Source organism: Saccopteryx leptura, chromosome X (assembly GCF_036850995.1).
Source record: "Saccopteryx leptura isolate mSacLep1 chromosome X, mSacLep1_pri_phased_curated, whole genome shotgun sequence".
Classification (NCBI taxonomy): Eukaryota; Metazoa; Chordata; class Mammalia; order Chiroptera; family Emballonuridae; genus Saccopteryx; species Saccopteryx leptura.
In genome coordinates, this window is record NC_089516.1 from 90,901,568 (window position 1) to 90,918,645 (window position 17,078).

Here is a 17,078-nt window from a genome sequence, read left to right on the forward strand (position 1 = left end):
CTTCTCTTCACAATCACACTTCTACTTCACTGATGATGCTGAATGATTTTTGTTGTCCTTACATCAGTGTTTTAACAAAAGGAAGTACTCAATATGATTCTGGTAAATTTTCAGGTTTATGGAATTATTAAATTTCATGGCATGATCAAGTTTCAAAGAGTAATAGTTATGGCAAAAATGTGATGTGTATGGTGTAATAGGAGATAAGGATGAACAAGTAGACCTGATAAAAATTATAAAAATCCTTTGAAAAATATAATAATATGTTTCATTTTATATGCAATGATTTACATGCTTTTTTGTCACAGGCTTCACTTGATCAGCTCTATAATCTAGAAAGAATATTCCAGAACAGGTTACAAAATGGTTTGGACAAATGAAGGTAAGAAGCAGGATTACCTATCAATTGTGGAACAGGTAGGTCATAATGAAGAGCTGAATGAAAAAGTGGCAAAGGGACAAATGTTAACAGGATTCAGTTGCTATGTGACAATAAAGTGTTATTGACTTTAAGATGCTTCCTAAAATGAGTTAATAGATTCCTTTTTATTTTCTAGTGAAGAAAGAGACACACAGTGAGAGAGAGGGGGACACATAGGGACAGAAGACAGGCACAAAGGCAGAGAGATGAGAAGCATCATTCTTTTTTGTGGCACATTAGTTGTTCATTGATTGCTTTCTCAGATGTGCCTGGACGGGGGGGGGGGCGGAGGGGGGAGCTACAGCAGAGCAGGTCAGCCTGCCATAAAGCCATTGACCTCAGGGATTCAAACCAGGATCTTCTGCATCCCAAGCCGATGCTCTATCCACTGTGTTACCTCTTGGTCAGGCAGTACATTCTTTTTAAGTTCAGATTCCAAGAAATTTGGAATGACTACTTAATACTTATTTATGTGGTAAATTACTGGTAATTTACACACACACACACACACATACACACACACACACTTAATCATTATGATAAAAAATGAGGTTTTTGCATTTCCCTACTTTTATGTGCTCTTATGTTTTCCTTTTAATGTATTTTAAACCTGGTATACTGACTGACCAGGCAGTGGCACAGTGAATGGAACATCAGACTGAAACATGGAGGACCCAGGTTCGAAACCCCGAGGTCGGGAGCTTGAGTGCGGGCTTACCTGGTTTGAGCAAGGCTCACCAGCTTGAGCCCAAGGTCGGGTCACTGGCTTGAGAAACAGGTCATTTGGTCTGCTGTAGCTCGCAGGTCAAGGCACATATCAGAAAGCAATCAGTGAATAATTAAGGTGCTGCAGCAAAGAGATGATACTTCTCATCTCTCTCCCTTCCTGTCTGTCTGACCCTATCAATCTTTTTCTCTGTCTCTTTTACAGGAAAATAAATAAATAAACAAACAAACAGACCTGGTATACTAAGAGAATTTCTTCATTGGAAAAAAATATTTTTGAAAACATTTTTTGAAGTCTTTAACTCCTCAGGTGAGGGTCATTTCGCACTAAATGCAAGCAGAAGAGAACCTTGATTGTTCCCCGTGCTCCCTAGCTATAACTCCTCCCCTATATAACTACAATCATTCTCTACATTGTTTTGTTCATAGTAGGAGTGTGAGAAATATTTAACCAATCTCATTTGAACTCATGAAAAACTTCATTGTCTGGTATGTTATATGAAATAGAGTGGTTATAAATTGTAGCATATTACCAATGTTCAGGTAATGTGAGTACAATAAAATATAAAAAATCGTAAAATTTAAGTAAAATGAGTCACTTCTATGTATGAATTGCCTTGGGTTAATTGAAAAACACCAGTCCAGTTACTTTCCAATGAGTCTACAGAAATACAAATATATAAAGTTCTGGTTAATACAACACAATGAGTTATAACCTACAATTTTAAGGTATTAATGTGCTAAAATTATTTTAGGTTTCATAATCATGTTAACGAAATTGGCAGTATCTGCTGACAAAAAGCACTTCAAAAATATCAGAAGGTATGTTATTGCAATGCAGAAAGAACGTTGTGGGTATTCACTTAATACAGATTACACACACATTATGCATTGAAAATACAACAAGTTCAACCAGTTTTAAAATCTACATGTATTTCATTTGCAAAATGTTCTACACTATTCATTCTATTTACACAAAAACCAGTTCATTTTTTTAATTATAACTACAAAAAACAAAGAAAAAAATAAAATAAAATGAACGTTTGAATGACTTTGTATTATAAACCTTCACATTTTTAATGTTACACTACTTTGCTTCAATTGTTCTTATTATTTTAAAGTAGTATTATTAATTTAAAGTATTATTTAACATGTTTTCTGAGCATCTAATGAAAATATTATTTTGTTTTCTAATATTTTGCCAAGTATTAAGACAAAAGTAACAAAAATCATTTTAACTGCATTTCAACTAGAATAATATTTTATGAGGTAAATCATTGATTAAATAATAACTATGAAGTTCCAGGAAAAAGGAGAAATGTGCAGATATTTCTAGAATATCCAATAAAATAGTGCATTTTGATTATTATAACACTTGACTACCTGAAACTTAACAAAATGTTTTTATTTCACTTGACAAAAAATATTTTATACCTAACAGTTCTTATATATGTGTGGATAATTAAATATAAATAATCACTTAAAAAGAGACAGTGAAAGTGGTTTTAACTGAAAATATCTAGAATATGAAAAAGGTAAGATTGATTATGAGAATTCTTGGAAGAAAATAACTTGTTTCTTTGTTCTAAGAGTATATTTGGCAGAAACTTAGAAGGCTTTCTTTTTAACTAAAAAAAATTTTTCATAAACAGTTGACATTTTAACCGAAAGGAGGTTACTCTCTTGGGGGAGATATTTAGTATGCCTCTGTATTACATTATCAGTTTATCAATCTTTTACACAAATGTGTCCAATCACACATCTATAAAATTAAGCACTATGTTTAACAAATAAGTCAACTACCACTGTGTTAAATTCTTGCATGTTTAATTTATGATATATAAAAAACAGAACATTTTTATAATTTCAAGTATCCCACTTCCAAAGGTTATAGAACTTTTAAGCAGAATTATTAAATAAGTTATGAAGAAAAATTTACTGATATAACTTGTAAAATAAAATAATCTTAAATTTTCATTTAAAGTATATATTTAGTTTCCTAAACTTTTCTACAGCTAATGTGTGTTGCACATTCAAAAATAAAGAGTTATGTGATGTCTCTAGAATTTAAAGTCTACTTTGAGTTCTAAATACCATATAAAACCATGGATATATACCCATAATGCATAAAAAGCAAATTGCACAATAGATCTTATTATATGTAATAATTATACACAACACATACAGCTTCATAGTATCACATCACTTTTGAATATGCTAGAAACTGAACTCTTAAATATTTACAAAGGAAAAAAACTAAGCTTCAAAAATCTAAGAAAACATGTTTGTTTCACAAGAACACCTATAGCAGGGGTTGAGAACCTATGGCTCATGAACCAGATGTGGCTCTTTTGATGGCTGCATCGGGCTCACAGACAAATCTTTAATAATAATAATAATAATAATGTTAAAAATATAAAACATTCTCATGTATTACAACCCATTCATTTCCTACTGTTCATGTTCATGGTTGTGGGTGGCTGGAGCCAATCACAGCTGTCCTCTGGGACAATACCAAATTTTTATTGGATAATGCGTAACATACATGGGTGGTTGTATGGCTCTCATAGAATTACATTTTAAAATATGCGGAGTTCATGGCTCTCTCAGCCAAAAAGTTTACCAACCTCTGACCTATAGGAAGCATTTATAGAGTGTGATGTAAGTTCAGGTAATATTTCTTAATATCTGCTTGTCCTGTAGTATTTCTGTTGAGATTAGGCTTTATATCACACATAACTTGACATTCAAATAAATAATCAGAAATAACAGTAATGAGTGTGAGCAACAAAATAAAATGAGTCAGTATTATAGTGTTAAAATGAAAAGATTAGTAAAAATATTGTATAAAATCATGGTTGATTAGATCTAAATTCAGTTTTTAAAATTATTCTAAAGTATGTGCATTCTATTGATAATGTGAATAAGGTAATCAAAAGAAAATACAGATATATACATAAAATATTAATTAATGGATAGAATTAAAATGGTTTACAAATTTTAAAACTTAAGTAATTGAAAATACTAATTTAAGATATGTACTAGCTTGAATATCTAACTTCTAAAATTCAACTTTATATATATATATATATATATATATATATATATATATATATATTTTTTTTTTTTTTTTCCTGAAGCTGGAAACGGGGAGAGACAGTCAGACAGACTCCCGCCTGCGCCCGACCAGGATCCACCCAGCACGCCCACCTGGGGCAATGCTCTGCTCACCAGGGGGCGATGCTCTGCCCCTCCGGGGCGTTGCTCTGCCACTACCAGAGCCACTCTAGTGCCTGGGGCAGAGGCCAAGGAGCCATCCCCAGCGCCTGGGCCATCCTTGCTCCAATGGAGCCTTGGCTGCGGGAGGGGAAGAGAGAGACAGAGAGGAAGGAGGGGGGGGAGTGGAGAAGCAAATGGGCGCCTCTCCTATGTGCCCTGGCCGGGAATCGAACCCGGGTCCCCCGCACGCCAGGCCGACGCTCTACCGCTGAGCCAACCGGCCAGGGCTCAACTTTATATTTAAAGTAAAATGAGTGAATACATTTCATATTTTTTAAAGTTTATGCTTGCATAATTTAATGAAAAAAATTATATTTTTGGAGTATGTGCAGGGGTGAATGTATACAGTACATTGCGTTTCATTGGAGAGTACTTATTATTCAATAGGTTAAGTTCACTGTTAGTTTTAAGATTTGCTTTCCTCCTCTTTTCTCTATTAATTGACTAGAAAAGGAGCCAGAGAAACCATCAAGTATATTTTGTTGGGAATATTCCAGTACAATTAATGCCAACACAAAAGATGTGAAGGTATCTGAGACTGGGCAAATCAAACATGTAATAACAAATTTAAAATGCACCTGAAGTAACTGATACGATGTAACCAAGTAAGAAATTACATATTTTTGTTTTCTATGGCTTTTGTGCAAAACTAGTTTTGATGCCGTCCATAGAGTTCTCAAGTAGTATTATTATTTCCTCAAGCATAAGAAAAAAACAGATCAAGGGTAATTAATAATCAAAAGTATACCAGATGTTCATCTATGACTTCATTTTAAATAACGTTAAATCAAAATCATTATTGCTTCATATAGGTAAATACTTTAATCTCAAGAAGTAGAGAAGAAATCAATTTAGAAGTTGCTGATCAAGGTTATCCCATTAAATTTAATTTTTAAATAAAAAAGTTACTGTCTAACAAAAGTTGTATTCTAAGAAATACTTACAGTTTTAAAAATATTTTTTATTTTTATTTTGCAAATATGACACCCATAAAAATTATTGAGGATATTTTTGAAGATTCTGGATAATAATTTCAATACATTTCACTTTCATATATAAAGAGGACTGGTAAAGAGTTTTTATTAAAGTCATATTTGAAAGGGTCACTGAAGCAGAAGAAAAATAAAGTATTCTCCTTTAGCTCACAGAGCATGCAGAAAAGGAGAAATCAAAGTGGTCATGATCAAAGGATTTAAAATACATTTATATAATAATTACATGTAATTGTCACGAAGCCACAGTAGTTTATTATGGGACATTTCCTCCTACTCTTGGTATATCTTGGTACCTGCAGGGCATTGACTCTAGGCAACACAAAGTTGGCTCAGTTTTGACATTCTATAGAATAATTAAAATTAAACTTCAAATATGTATTTTATCATGAAGTGGAAAAAGAATTATAAAGTTATTCTATATAAATAACTTTCACAAAGGTGAGTTTTAAGTATTTTTCTGCAACATTTGTTTATAAGTATGTAAGAAATATCATAACTTACATGCCATTTCTCATTACCAGTAAAATACTTACACTAACAGTCATTATAACTAAGTAATGCTTAAAAAGCCAGATGATAAGTATGCTAAAAAAACCCTGACATGACTGGAAGTACAAGGAATTCTGTATTGAGCAAATAAGGAATCTAAATTTTAATAGTAAGTGGTTTAAAATAATGCATGTATTAAAATGCATTAACTACATTGACTTGAAATGGTAAATAGAGCATAAACTTCTTCTAAATACCTTTATGTCAAAGAACACTTCAAACAATACACTAATTTAATGTACATACATAATTGACCAAATCTTATTCATATTTTCCTAGGGTAAAATATTACACAATGAATCATTTGATGAAAATCCAGGAAAAAAAGATTATGTCTTGATTATAAAGTTTCCTTATACACCCTTTATGTCCCAAGAATTATGTTGTAGTTTTCTTTTTATTTTTTTATTCTGTTAGTATTGTTAGTCATGTGCAGGCTAAAAAATACAGGGGAAGGCCCTGGCCAGTTGGTTCAGTGGTAGAGCGTTGCCCCGCTGTGTGGAAGTCCCAGGTTTGATTCCCTCCCAGGGCACACAGGAGAAGCACACATCTGCTTCTCCACTCTTCCCCTCCCCTTTCTCTCTATCTCTCTTCCCCTCCTGCAGCCAAAGTTCCACAGGAGTTACATTGGCCCGACACTGAGGATGGCTCTATGTCCTCTACCTCAAGCACTAGAATGGCTCTAGTTGCAACAGAGCAATGCCCCAGATGGGCAGAGCACTGCCCCCTAGTGGGCATACCTGGTGGATCTTAGGCACATGCAAGAGTCTGTCTCTCTGCTTCCCCGCTTCTCACTTCAGGAAGAAAAAAAAAAAAGAATACAGGGAAAAATTGGAAATGTCATTTTTTTTCCCTCAGTAAAATATAACTTACATCCAATTCGAAGCATTTAGTCATACCATTTGTGTATGACTAAACTATTAATTAATTAATTACTTGACATACTGAGAAAAAATTGATTTAATTTTAAAGGACAAATTATTCAAAGCAATAAAATACATACAGTAATTTAATGCCAGAGAAATAAATAGATCTATTTATCAATAGATATTACTCTAGTGCCTTATATTTTCCTAGGTACTTCAAAATCAATAAAACATTTTAAATTATAATACATAAACCCTTGTTTCTACTTTAATATGACTAGAGTTATGTTTTAATACATAAGAAATATCAATACTTTAAAAAATATATCAGGGAGTATAAAGAACTTTACATTCTTTTTTGATATAAACGAAAAAGGAACTTTTCAGTATTTCTAGAAAAAGGAAACATGATTACAATACAAATAATTTTTAATGATTAAAGTAACAATACAGCATGATTACAGTCAATATAAAAACCGAATAAGATATTATCCAACTTTAAAGCAGAGTGATGGCTAGCAATAATTATCTCAGCAACAATATATTAATGAATATTTAGAAAAAATAAACTAAAGTGTTTTTCTGTTGTTTGCTTTGGTCTAAAGAAAACTCTTGCCAAGTGTGGTGGTCACCGCGAGAAGGGGAAGAGAAGAGAGGGTGGGATGGGAGAAGGGGAGGGGCACAAAGAAAACCAGATAGAAGATGATGGAAGACAATTTGACTTTGGGTGAGGGATATGCAACATAATCAAATGTCAAAATAACCTGGAGATGTTTTCTCTGAATCTATGTACCGTGATTGATCAATGTCACCCCATTAAAATTAATTTTAAAAAATTAAATGTATTAACAGGGGGAAAAAAAAAGAAAACTCTTTCCTTGGATACTTTCCAGAGGGTAGTTTGGATAGTGTAGTTTCACTTTCAAGCTTCCCAAGATGATGCTTAAACTCTGAACAGTCAAACGGGAGAAGTAATTTATGTTTCACGATGGATATAGTAGCCATCAGTTTGTACACCAAGAAAACATTATATTTCATCACAGTAGTTGACATTCAGAGCAAGCAAAGGAGAAATGGGATGAGAAAACTATTACATTGCATTATTTCTTCCAACAATTTTAAATTTTGATGGCTAAAGTAAGCATAAAGTTCAACAGGGCATCATCTTTAAGGTACATTTTGTTTTTATTGCCTTTTTTAATTGAAAATCCAAATTATAGAATTAATGATCTTAAACAAATTTTGAAATCATAAATTGCTGGAATTTTTTGAAAGGTGAATAAAACTATGATATTATTAGAAAATTATGTTTCATTGCAGATTTCACTAGTTGATGTCCTGGAATCAGTCTAAGACAAGAAAATAACACATTATCAAAATCTGATGGCTGTATTCTTACAGTCTTAGTTATCAAGCAGGCTACATGACTAAAATTCACATTACTAAGATACAGATGCATAAAATGAAAGTTACTGAATGTAATAATATAAATATTGATCTTATTCTAAAGTAAATCCGACTTCTGTTACCACTGGATTCATGTGTAATACCTACAGGCAAAGTTACATACATGAATTATTTGATAACTGTCCAAACCTTCCACTATTCTTTTTACCTTATTTTTGAAGGGTGAGAGATGAGAAGCATCAATTCTTTCTTGTGGCACCTTAGCTGCCCATTGACTGCTTTCTCACTTGTGCCTTAATCAAGGGGTTACAGTAAACCGAGTGACCCCTTGCTCAAGCCAGCAACCTTGGGCTCAAGCTGGTGAGCCTTGCTCAAACCAAATGAGTTCGTGCTCAAGCTGGAGACCACAGGGTTTTGAATCTGGGTCCTCCACATCCTAGTCTGATGCTCTATCCACTGTGTCACTGCTTGGTCAGACTTACTTTCTTTCTTTCTTTCTTTCTTTCTTTCTTTCTTTCTTTCTTTCTTTCTTTCTTTCTTTCTTTCTTTCTTTCTTTCTTTCTTTCTTTCTCTCTTCTTCTTTCCTTCCTTCCTTCCTTCCTTCCTTCCTTCCTTCCTTCCTTCCTTCCTTCCTTCCTTCCTTCCTTCCTTCCTTCTTTCCATCCTCTTTCTCTTTTTCTTTCTTTCTTTGAAATAGAGTACATCAAATATGTATCTAAGATAGTGACTGGTACAAAGAAAACCCTCAAAATTATATTTTTATTTTTATTTTCCTCTATTTTTCAAGTGTATAGTCTTCACAATATTTTAATAAGAGATCTGTGTTAAGCAACATTTGGATTTAGCAGTATATCTCTTTCATAAAGGAATTATCAAAATTGATTCTAAAATGTTGTTACTTATTATTTTCTTCATACCAACAAAGTTATCTGCTTTCTCAGAAAATAGCAATTGAAGGTAAATTGTATAATTATCTATAAATTTCATGTTTTTCATTTTCACAACAACATATTTAGTGCCTTCCAAAATACTTCTAAAAATATGAACCAAAGAAGAGATTCATATTTCCAGGTATAAATGGATTTATGCAATATAGACATTTATATCAGATAGATGTTTCATATTTTTCTGAACACCAGTGTCATAAAAATTATAGACAACATTTTATTCCTTTTTAAAAACATAAAGTATCTGATGAAATCCCTTATATCTTACAGCCTAATAAAATCATTTCATTTCTTCACTTTCACTTTCAGATGAATAATGAATGAACTGAATGTAAATAAAATCTTAAACTCCGATTTTGCAATGCATCTCTTACTTTGTTTAAAATGAACTAGAATACGTCTACTTTCTGCTAACAGTAATATTTTATTCCACTTGTCAAAATTTCCTTAAGAAACAATGATTTTTTATTTTATTGGTTGACACTTTCTCCCATTTTGGATAATGCTTCTTTATTTTATTTTATTTTATTTATTTTTTTTTTTTCTGAAGCTGGAAACAGGGCGAGACAGTCAGACAGACTCCCGCATGCGCCCGACCGGGATCCACCCGGCACGCCCACCAGGGGCTGTGCTCTGCCCCCCAGGGGGCGATGCTCTGCCCATCCTGGGCGTCGCCATATTGCGACCAGAGCCACTCTAGAGCCTGAGGCAGAGGCCACAGAGCCATGCCCAGCGCCCGGGCCATCTTTGCTCCAATGGAGCCTTGGCTGCGGGAGGGGAAGAGAGAGACAGAGAGGAAAGCGCGGCGGAGGGGTGGAGAAGCAAATGGGCGCTTCTCCTATGTGCCCTGGCCGGGAATCGAACCCAGGTCCTCCGCACGCTAGGCCGATGCTCTACCGCTGAGCCAACCGGCCAGGGCGATAATGCTTCTTTAAACAAGAGACACTGTATATGAATTTTTAAATATATTAGTTATTTTTCAGTGTTTGCTTTATTTTCTTAACATTCTGCAACATCAGTGAATATAAAAACATTTTCTGACATAAAGAGTATATAGATAGGGTAAAGAACACTGCAAATGTAACACAACATATAAGAAATCACAGTATTTTTAGTATGATATTAATCTGCTTAAGTTTTTCAATTCATGTCCAGAAAATATTTAGTAATTAATCTGAAACAACTGTGAACCAGACATAACATATACAAGTCACATCTCTTTTAAGAAGTGAAAAAGTAGAATAAGTTATCTGAGAACTTACTAATTCTAAGGTAGTCATTTTAGTTAATAAAAATCTAATGGTGTTATATTGAGTGGGACACTTGAAAACATGTCAACACAACATTTTTTAAATGGAAAAGAAAAACCTAACAATAACCAAAAACTTATTATCATAAATATTACCAATTTTGTCTGTCCCATGAAGTTATTTGTCTTGAGTTTAGGAAAATATTTTTTAGCTAAATAAAATAAAATATCATCATGAAAAAATTATTAATTTTGTCACCTTCTTAAGGATTATATCATACTAAAAATAAAATCAAAAAGAGGATATATTAAAAATACTTTAATATTTTCTTTCATCCATGCCTTGTTTATCATATTTACTCAAGTAAAATAAATCTATCTTATAAAACATCTGCAAATCTTCCAAAATATTTGAAACCAAAATTTACTTTTTAACAAACTTCATGAGTGAAGCTATTAAAAAGTATGATATGCAAATGTAATTCAAACATACTGCTTTTTATATACATGTTAAAGGAGTCACAAATTTAATCCAGAGGAAAGTATTATTAGGATACAAAACACAAATGAAGTGTTATTCATAGAGGATGTTTTTCTGTTGAGAAATGTTTCCAATAAACAGAATAATAGACAAAAATCAGAAAATAAGAGCAGCATTTTCAATGGTTAAATACCAACAGAAACACAACATAAAAAGATTTTAGGCATCTATTGTGTTTGTCACCCTTCTAAGATCTAATAAAGGAGAAAAGCATGAAGCTTATTCATATTGGACAAATGACCACCACCCTGTAAATTCTTTCAAAGCATAACAAACTCTCTATAAAGATAGTAGGGGTTCTATTTGCAATATCATTTGCAATAACATAACTAGGGACCTATGGTAAAAATCATGTGCCCACATGTTAACTACTGTCTTAAATTCTCTCTGTGCTTAAGAGATAAAAGTGAATGGTATTGTATAATTAAACTGTCCATCTCCTTAAATGACCATGATTCTTTAAACAATTTCTTAGAATATGGTAGATTATCTTTATTGTTATTTTGAATCCTGATAAACTTTTGAAATATTTCTACCTGTATTGAGAGAATACCTATACTGACTTTTACATCACTACCATTTTATTAACCGTGAATAGCTTTCAAATGTTTTCATTCACCAAAGCTTAGATGAAGACATTTAAAAAGTAACAAAGTAATAAAGTCAACATGTGATATTACTTTTAGAAAAAAGTAGATAGATTCCATCACTTGACTCTATTCAGGAAATAAATATATTCAAATAATTAAATTTACTTATGAAATTCTAGACAGATTTTTATTCATTGTTCTTCTTCATGGCATGCAGATAAGAAACAATGAACAGATTGTTTTCATAAATTATTGTACACAGATGTCTGCGGTCTTAATATACCCTTATTTTTCTTCAGACCCATTAAAGAAAGCAAACATACTTCATTTTCCAAAAAGTCATTATCTTTCAAGAATGTATCCTGAAGGGCTCCCAATATCTTGCATAAATATACAAATACTTAAATGAACATCTAAAATAGAGATTATATATATTTCATTCTCTGGCATGAAGATGAGAATGAGTAGCAAGATTTCATTTTTCTTATCCCATTTTTTAAAAATTAAATATATATGCATATTGATTTTTGAAGGGAGAGAAGGGAAACAGAGAAACATTGATTTATTGTTCTACTTATTTATGCATTCATTGTTTGATTCTTTCATGGGCCCTGACTAGAGATAGAACCCGCAACCATGGTGTATTGGAATGATGCTCTAACCAACTGAGCAACCCGGTGATGGCTGTAATCCCATTCTTGTTACATTGTGTAAATATAGATCTTATGAACCAGAATAATGGTGAATACCTTATCTGCAAATGGTATTCTGTTTTTATTGTGCAGGCTTGTAGTTATGGCAGTTTGAAATGATGTCTTGATATTATTTGTGTATCTTGGACAGAAAAAGATTTTTGCAAGTGAAGCTGGGATTCTCAACACCATCAACACCTGCTTATCAGATTCTAAAAAGCTTTCCAGTGATGGCTTTAGACGACCCCTGTGTTTTGGTCGTTCTATCCCCGCCGGGGTCGCGACCCACAGGTTAAGAACTGCTGTTTTAGAGGTTTTCCAGCATATTCTATAACCATCTACAGACACCATTAACCCTATTATAATTACAGTTCAGACCAAGTTTTCTTATAATCAAGAATTCTTTGTTCTCATTTTCTACCAGACTTAAAATGAATCCACATATTTATTTAGATACTGCTGCAAAATATGAATATTTTCATCCTTTGCTGACTTAAAAAATTCTGTAAAGTTCTACTTCAACTTAAAATATTAAAAAAATAAAATATAGTTAGAATGGTTAGTTAGAAACTGGAAGATCCTACCTGTCTGGTATGCACAGACACGGGGGCCTTGAAAGTTGTCATTGAATAGCTGCACTCAGAAACGCTGTAAGGATCAGAACTGCTGGAGGAACACTTGGAGATGGAATCGCAGGCCACAAAGGTGTTATCCTGAGGCAGTCCCTGAATGATGTGGTGCTTTGAATTCAAGGGAGTTTCTGGCTGGATCTGGAAAGCAGGCTGTGGAGAGGCAGATTTGTAGTGTCGGGCCAAATCAGGGCTGTCAGGCTTGAAAGTAGTAGGTGTAGTACTCCAGTTGTACTTGCCCATGGTTTGTTCTTCCAGGTCACTGGGAAGGTCTAGTGTGACACTGTGTCTGTCATTGTCAGCATCATTTGCCTTACTGTCTTCACGGGCAACCAAGTTAAGCAGCAAGTTCTTAGGGGCATGCTTCTTCTTCTTTTTCTTCATCATTATCATCTGCCGGTTTTCTGGATTCGGAGTAACCCATTCAGAATTCTGCTTGTTTTTCTGACCAGCCTTACGGTGTAGTGATTGGCGGCATCTTATTATAGCAGTGATGAAAATAACAAGAATGACAGTTATGGTGCCAGCAACAATGGCAACCATGATCTTGACATAGTCAGGGCTTGGAGAGGATGTATCAACTGTCTCAATATTTGGGGTTACTGGTGCTTCAATGTTCTTGCGCAACAGTTCATAAATCAGTGTAGCATTGGTCACTGACTCATTCACGAATAGATTAACCATTATAACATTAAATAGAGAATCAGGTTGTCCTAAGTCTTTAGCTTTGACTACCAGTTTATGTAAGCCAAGATCTGCAATAACACATTTTTCCTTTATTGCAATGTTGCCTGATGTTTGGTTAATTATAAACAGACCTCTAGTGTTTCCTCCTACAATACTGTATTGAAGCTCTGCATTCATGCCAGTGTCATTGTCAATAGCAACTACCGTGAAGACCACTGTGCCTGGATTAGTGGATGGTAGAACTAATTCAAAGGAGTAGTTGGAAGAAGGAACAAGAAAAATTGGTTTATTGTCGTTGACATCAACCACGTTTATGGTCACTTTGGCAGTTGAAGAACGTGATACCCTACCGCCATCCTCAGCCTTTACATAGAAAGTATAAGATTCTTGTCTTTCTCTATCAAATGAAATATTTGGTCGAATGACACCAGTCTGTGGATCAATGTTGAATTCATCATTCACATTTACAATGGAGAGAGTGACTGCCGAATTCTCTCCATAATCAGGATCAGTTACAGTGATTAGTCCTACTGTTCCATGTTTTGGAAGGTTTTCTGGGACATAGAAATTGTACTCGTTGTGAGTAAAAATTGGACTGTTGTCATTTTGATCAAGAACTGTCACTAAGACTGTGACATTGGTTGTTAAAGGTGGAATCCCGTTATCTTTTGCCACAACTGTGAAGTAATATTTTTCTTGGTTTTCTCTGTCCAGTTTCTTCATTGCAGTCAAAATACCTGTACGGTGATCCAGGTTGAATTCAGGTGGAGCATCAATGCCTAACAGGTAACTGATCTCAGCATTACGTCCAGTGTCTGCATCTGTTGCACTTATTTTTGTCAACTGGGAGCCAGGAGAGTTGTTCTCAGGAACAGAAACACTTATGAAAGGCTGTGTAAAAACTGGAGCGTTGTCATTTTCATCTTTTATTTTGACAACGAGCATGGATGACTGATTTAAAGGAGGTTTGCCAGCATCTGCAGCCAGCAATTTAATGGCATATTCTTTTGTGGACTCAAAGTCAAGATATGCAGCAGTCTCCAGGAGGAACTGATTACTGAATACTGGCCTTAATCTGAAAGGGACATCATGATCGGTGAAGCATGTCACCCTACCATTATGGTCAGCATCTTTATCTGTCACAGTGATCAGAGCAATTTTGGTGTTCAGTGGAGCATTTTCTGAAAGAACCACAGTGCCATTGATTGGATTGATGATATATCTTATATCAATTGATGGGATATTATCATTGACATCTGTAAGATTTACTTGCACCATTGCCCTTGCTGGCATCAACCCACCATCGCTTGCTAAAACCAGTAACTTGTGGCTTGGATATTCCTCCCTATCTAGTGGTTCTTTGATTGTGATAAGTCCAGTGGAACTGTTAAGGTGAAATAGTCTCTTAGCAATGTTGGAAACTAGACTGCTGAAATAGAAGTGAATTTTGGCATTTTCCCCTATGTCAGCATCGGTGGCATGGAGTTGAGTCACTGAAGAGCCTACAGGAGCATTTTCTGGTATAATGACTTCAATTTCATTCTCTGTAAAGACTGGGTGGTTATCATTCATATCAGCAATACTTACTTGCAAAATAGCAGTACTGGATCTTTGAGGAAAGCCACCATCTTCAACCTTTACTTTCATTACATATGTATCCTTTTCTTCCCTATCTAATTCCTTTTGAACAATCAGTTGAGGCATTTTGACTCCTTCTGGTGTTTCAATGACATCGATCCCAAAAATATTTTGGCCCTGAAAAAACACAATAAAACATTTAATTATTATGTAATGAGACCAATTTGCAATTTCTCAAAGCCACATGATATAAGATGAGCTCAGAAATAGATAACAGAAGACTTAAGTTCTAAGTCCCAACTCTAAGCCTATAACTAATAGTATGACTACAAGTCAACCACTTAACATCTCTAAGCATTTTTAAAATTAGAGCTATATTAGAAAATGTTCTAAGGGTTACTAAGGTTGTAGCATTCTATAATAAAATGTAACTCCTTTATATAAACTAGTAAAGTCTTCAAAAAGAAGATGTAGAATTTCTTAAAAGAACTGTCACTGCTTGACCAGTGACACACTGCTTGGCACAGTGGATAGAGTGTCAGACTGGGATGCTGAAGACCCATGTTAGAAACCCCAAGGTCTCCAGCATGAACGTGGGATCACCAGATTGAGCTAGGTGTCGCTGGCTTTAGCGTGGGATCATAGACATGACCTCATGGTCGCTGGCTTGAGTCCAAAAGTTGCTGGCTTGAAGCCCAAGCACTGGCTTGAGCAAGAGATCATTGGTTCTGCTGTAGCCCTCATCAAGTTACATATGAGAAAGCAGTCAATGAAAAACTAGGGTGCCGCAACGAAAAACTGATGATTCTTATCTCTCTTGTTTCCTGTCTGTCTGTCCTTATCTGCCCCTCTCTCTGTCTTTGTCAAAGAAAATTGTCACTAAGTTTCACATGGTAAATGAGTATATAAGTGAATTAACTATGGTTATTTCACATAAATTAATTATTTTACAATAAATTTTAGTTGTACAGGATACCTTTTCACCACCAAAAGTAACAATCAAGTATAAAATATTCTTCAAAGAAAGTAACATATATATATATATATATAAAATCTAATAAATATAACTAAAATCTTGGTGAAGTGAGAAAAAGAAACTTTTATAAAAATATAACCTTGTGTAAAATACACACAATTTCTTTTTTTTAGTAAGAACCACTATTATAAATAAATTTTCTCTTTGTTCATTAGATTCTACATATGAGTGAAATCATATGGTACTTGTCTTTCTCTGACTGGTATATTTCATAAGTAAAATAGAGACAGATACATAGATAGAGAATAGTTGGACAACTGTGAAGGGGTGGGGATGGAGGGATTGATCTAAAAAGTTTAAGAAAGAGAAGAAAATTTATGAACGTGAACAACAGTGTACTGATTGCCAGAAAGACATGGCTGGAGAGAGGAGGAAAATGGAAGAGGGTATAGAGAGTTAAATGGTGATAGGGGACTTAACTTGAAGTGGTGAAAACATAACAGAATGTACAGATAATGTGTTGTGGGAATTGTGCTCTTGAAACCTGTATAATTTTGTCAACAAGTGTCACACCAATAAATTCAATAGAAGTAAAATAAAAATATATTTGAGATTAAAAACATTATTTAATTAACTTTTTTCAATGAATAAGCATATATAAGTGAAATAAGCCAGCAGAGAAAGACAAATATCAAATGATCTCACTTACATGTGGAATCTAATGAACAAAGTGAACTGAGGAATGGAATAAAGGCAGAGGCAGGGTCACAGGGACCAGAGGGGCAGCTGTCGGAGGGAAGGGGGGTGAGGGGATGGGATCAGAGAAGGTGAAGGGATTAGTGAAATTATATAATATATACATAACACAGAGATACAGATAACTGGACAACAAATCCCAAAGGGAATGAGGGAGAGAGAGCTATGGGGGACAAGAAGGTGGGGGTGA

General features: G+C 34.2%; 1 protein-coding gene across 1 annotated transcript in view; it reads right to left on the reverse strand.

Moving 5' to 3' along the window:
• The window catches only part of LOC136386412 (protocadherin-11 X-linked), a 365,186-nt gene that overhangs the window by 228,569 nt on the left and 119,539 nt on the right, over nt 1-17,078 (reverse strand). Inside the window, exon 3 of the mRNA XM_066357839.1 lies at nt 12,847-15,333. Within this exon, the coding sequence (XP_066213936.1) occupies nt 12,847-15,333 (2,487 nt within the window). The remainder of the gene's footprint in view (nt 1-12,846; nt 15,334-17,078) is intronic.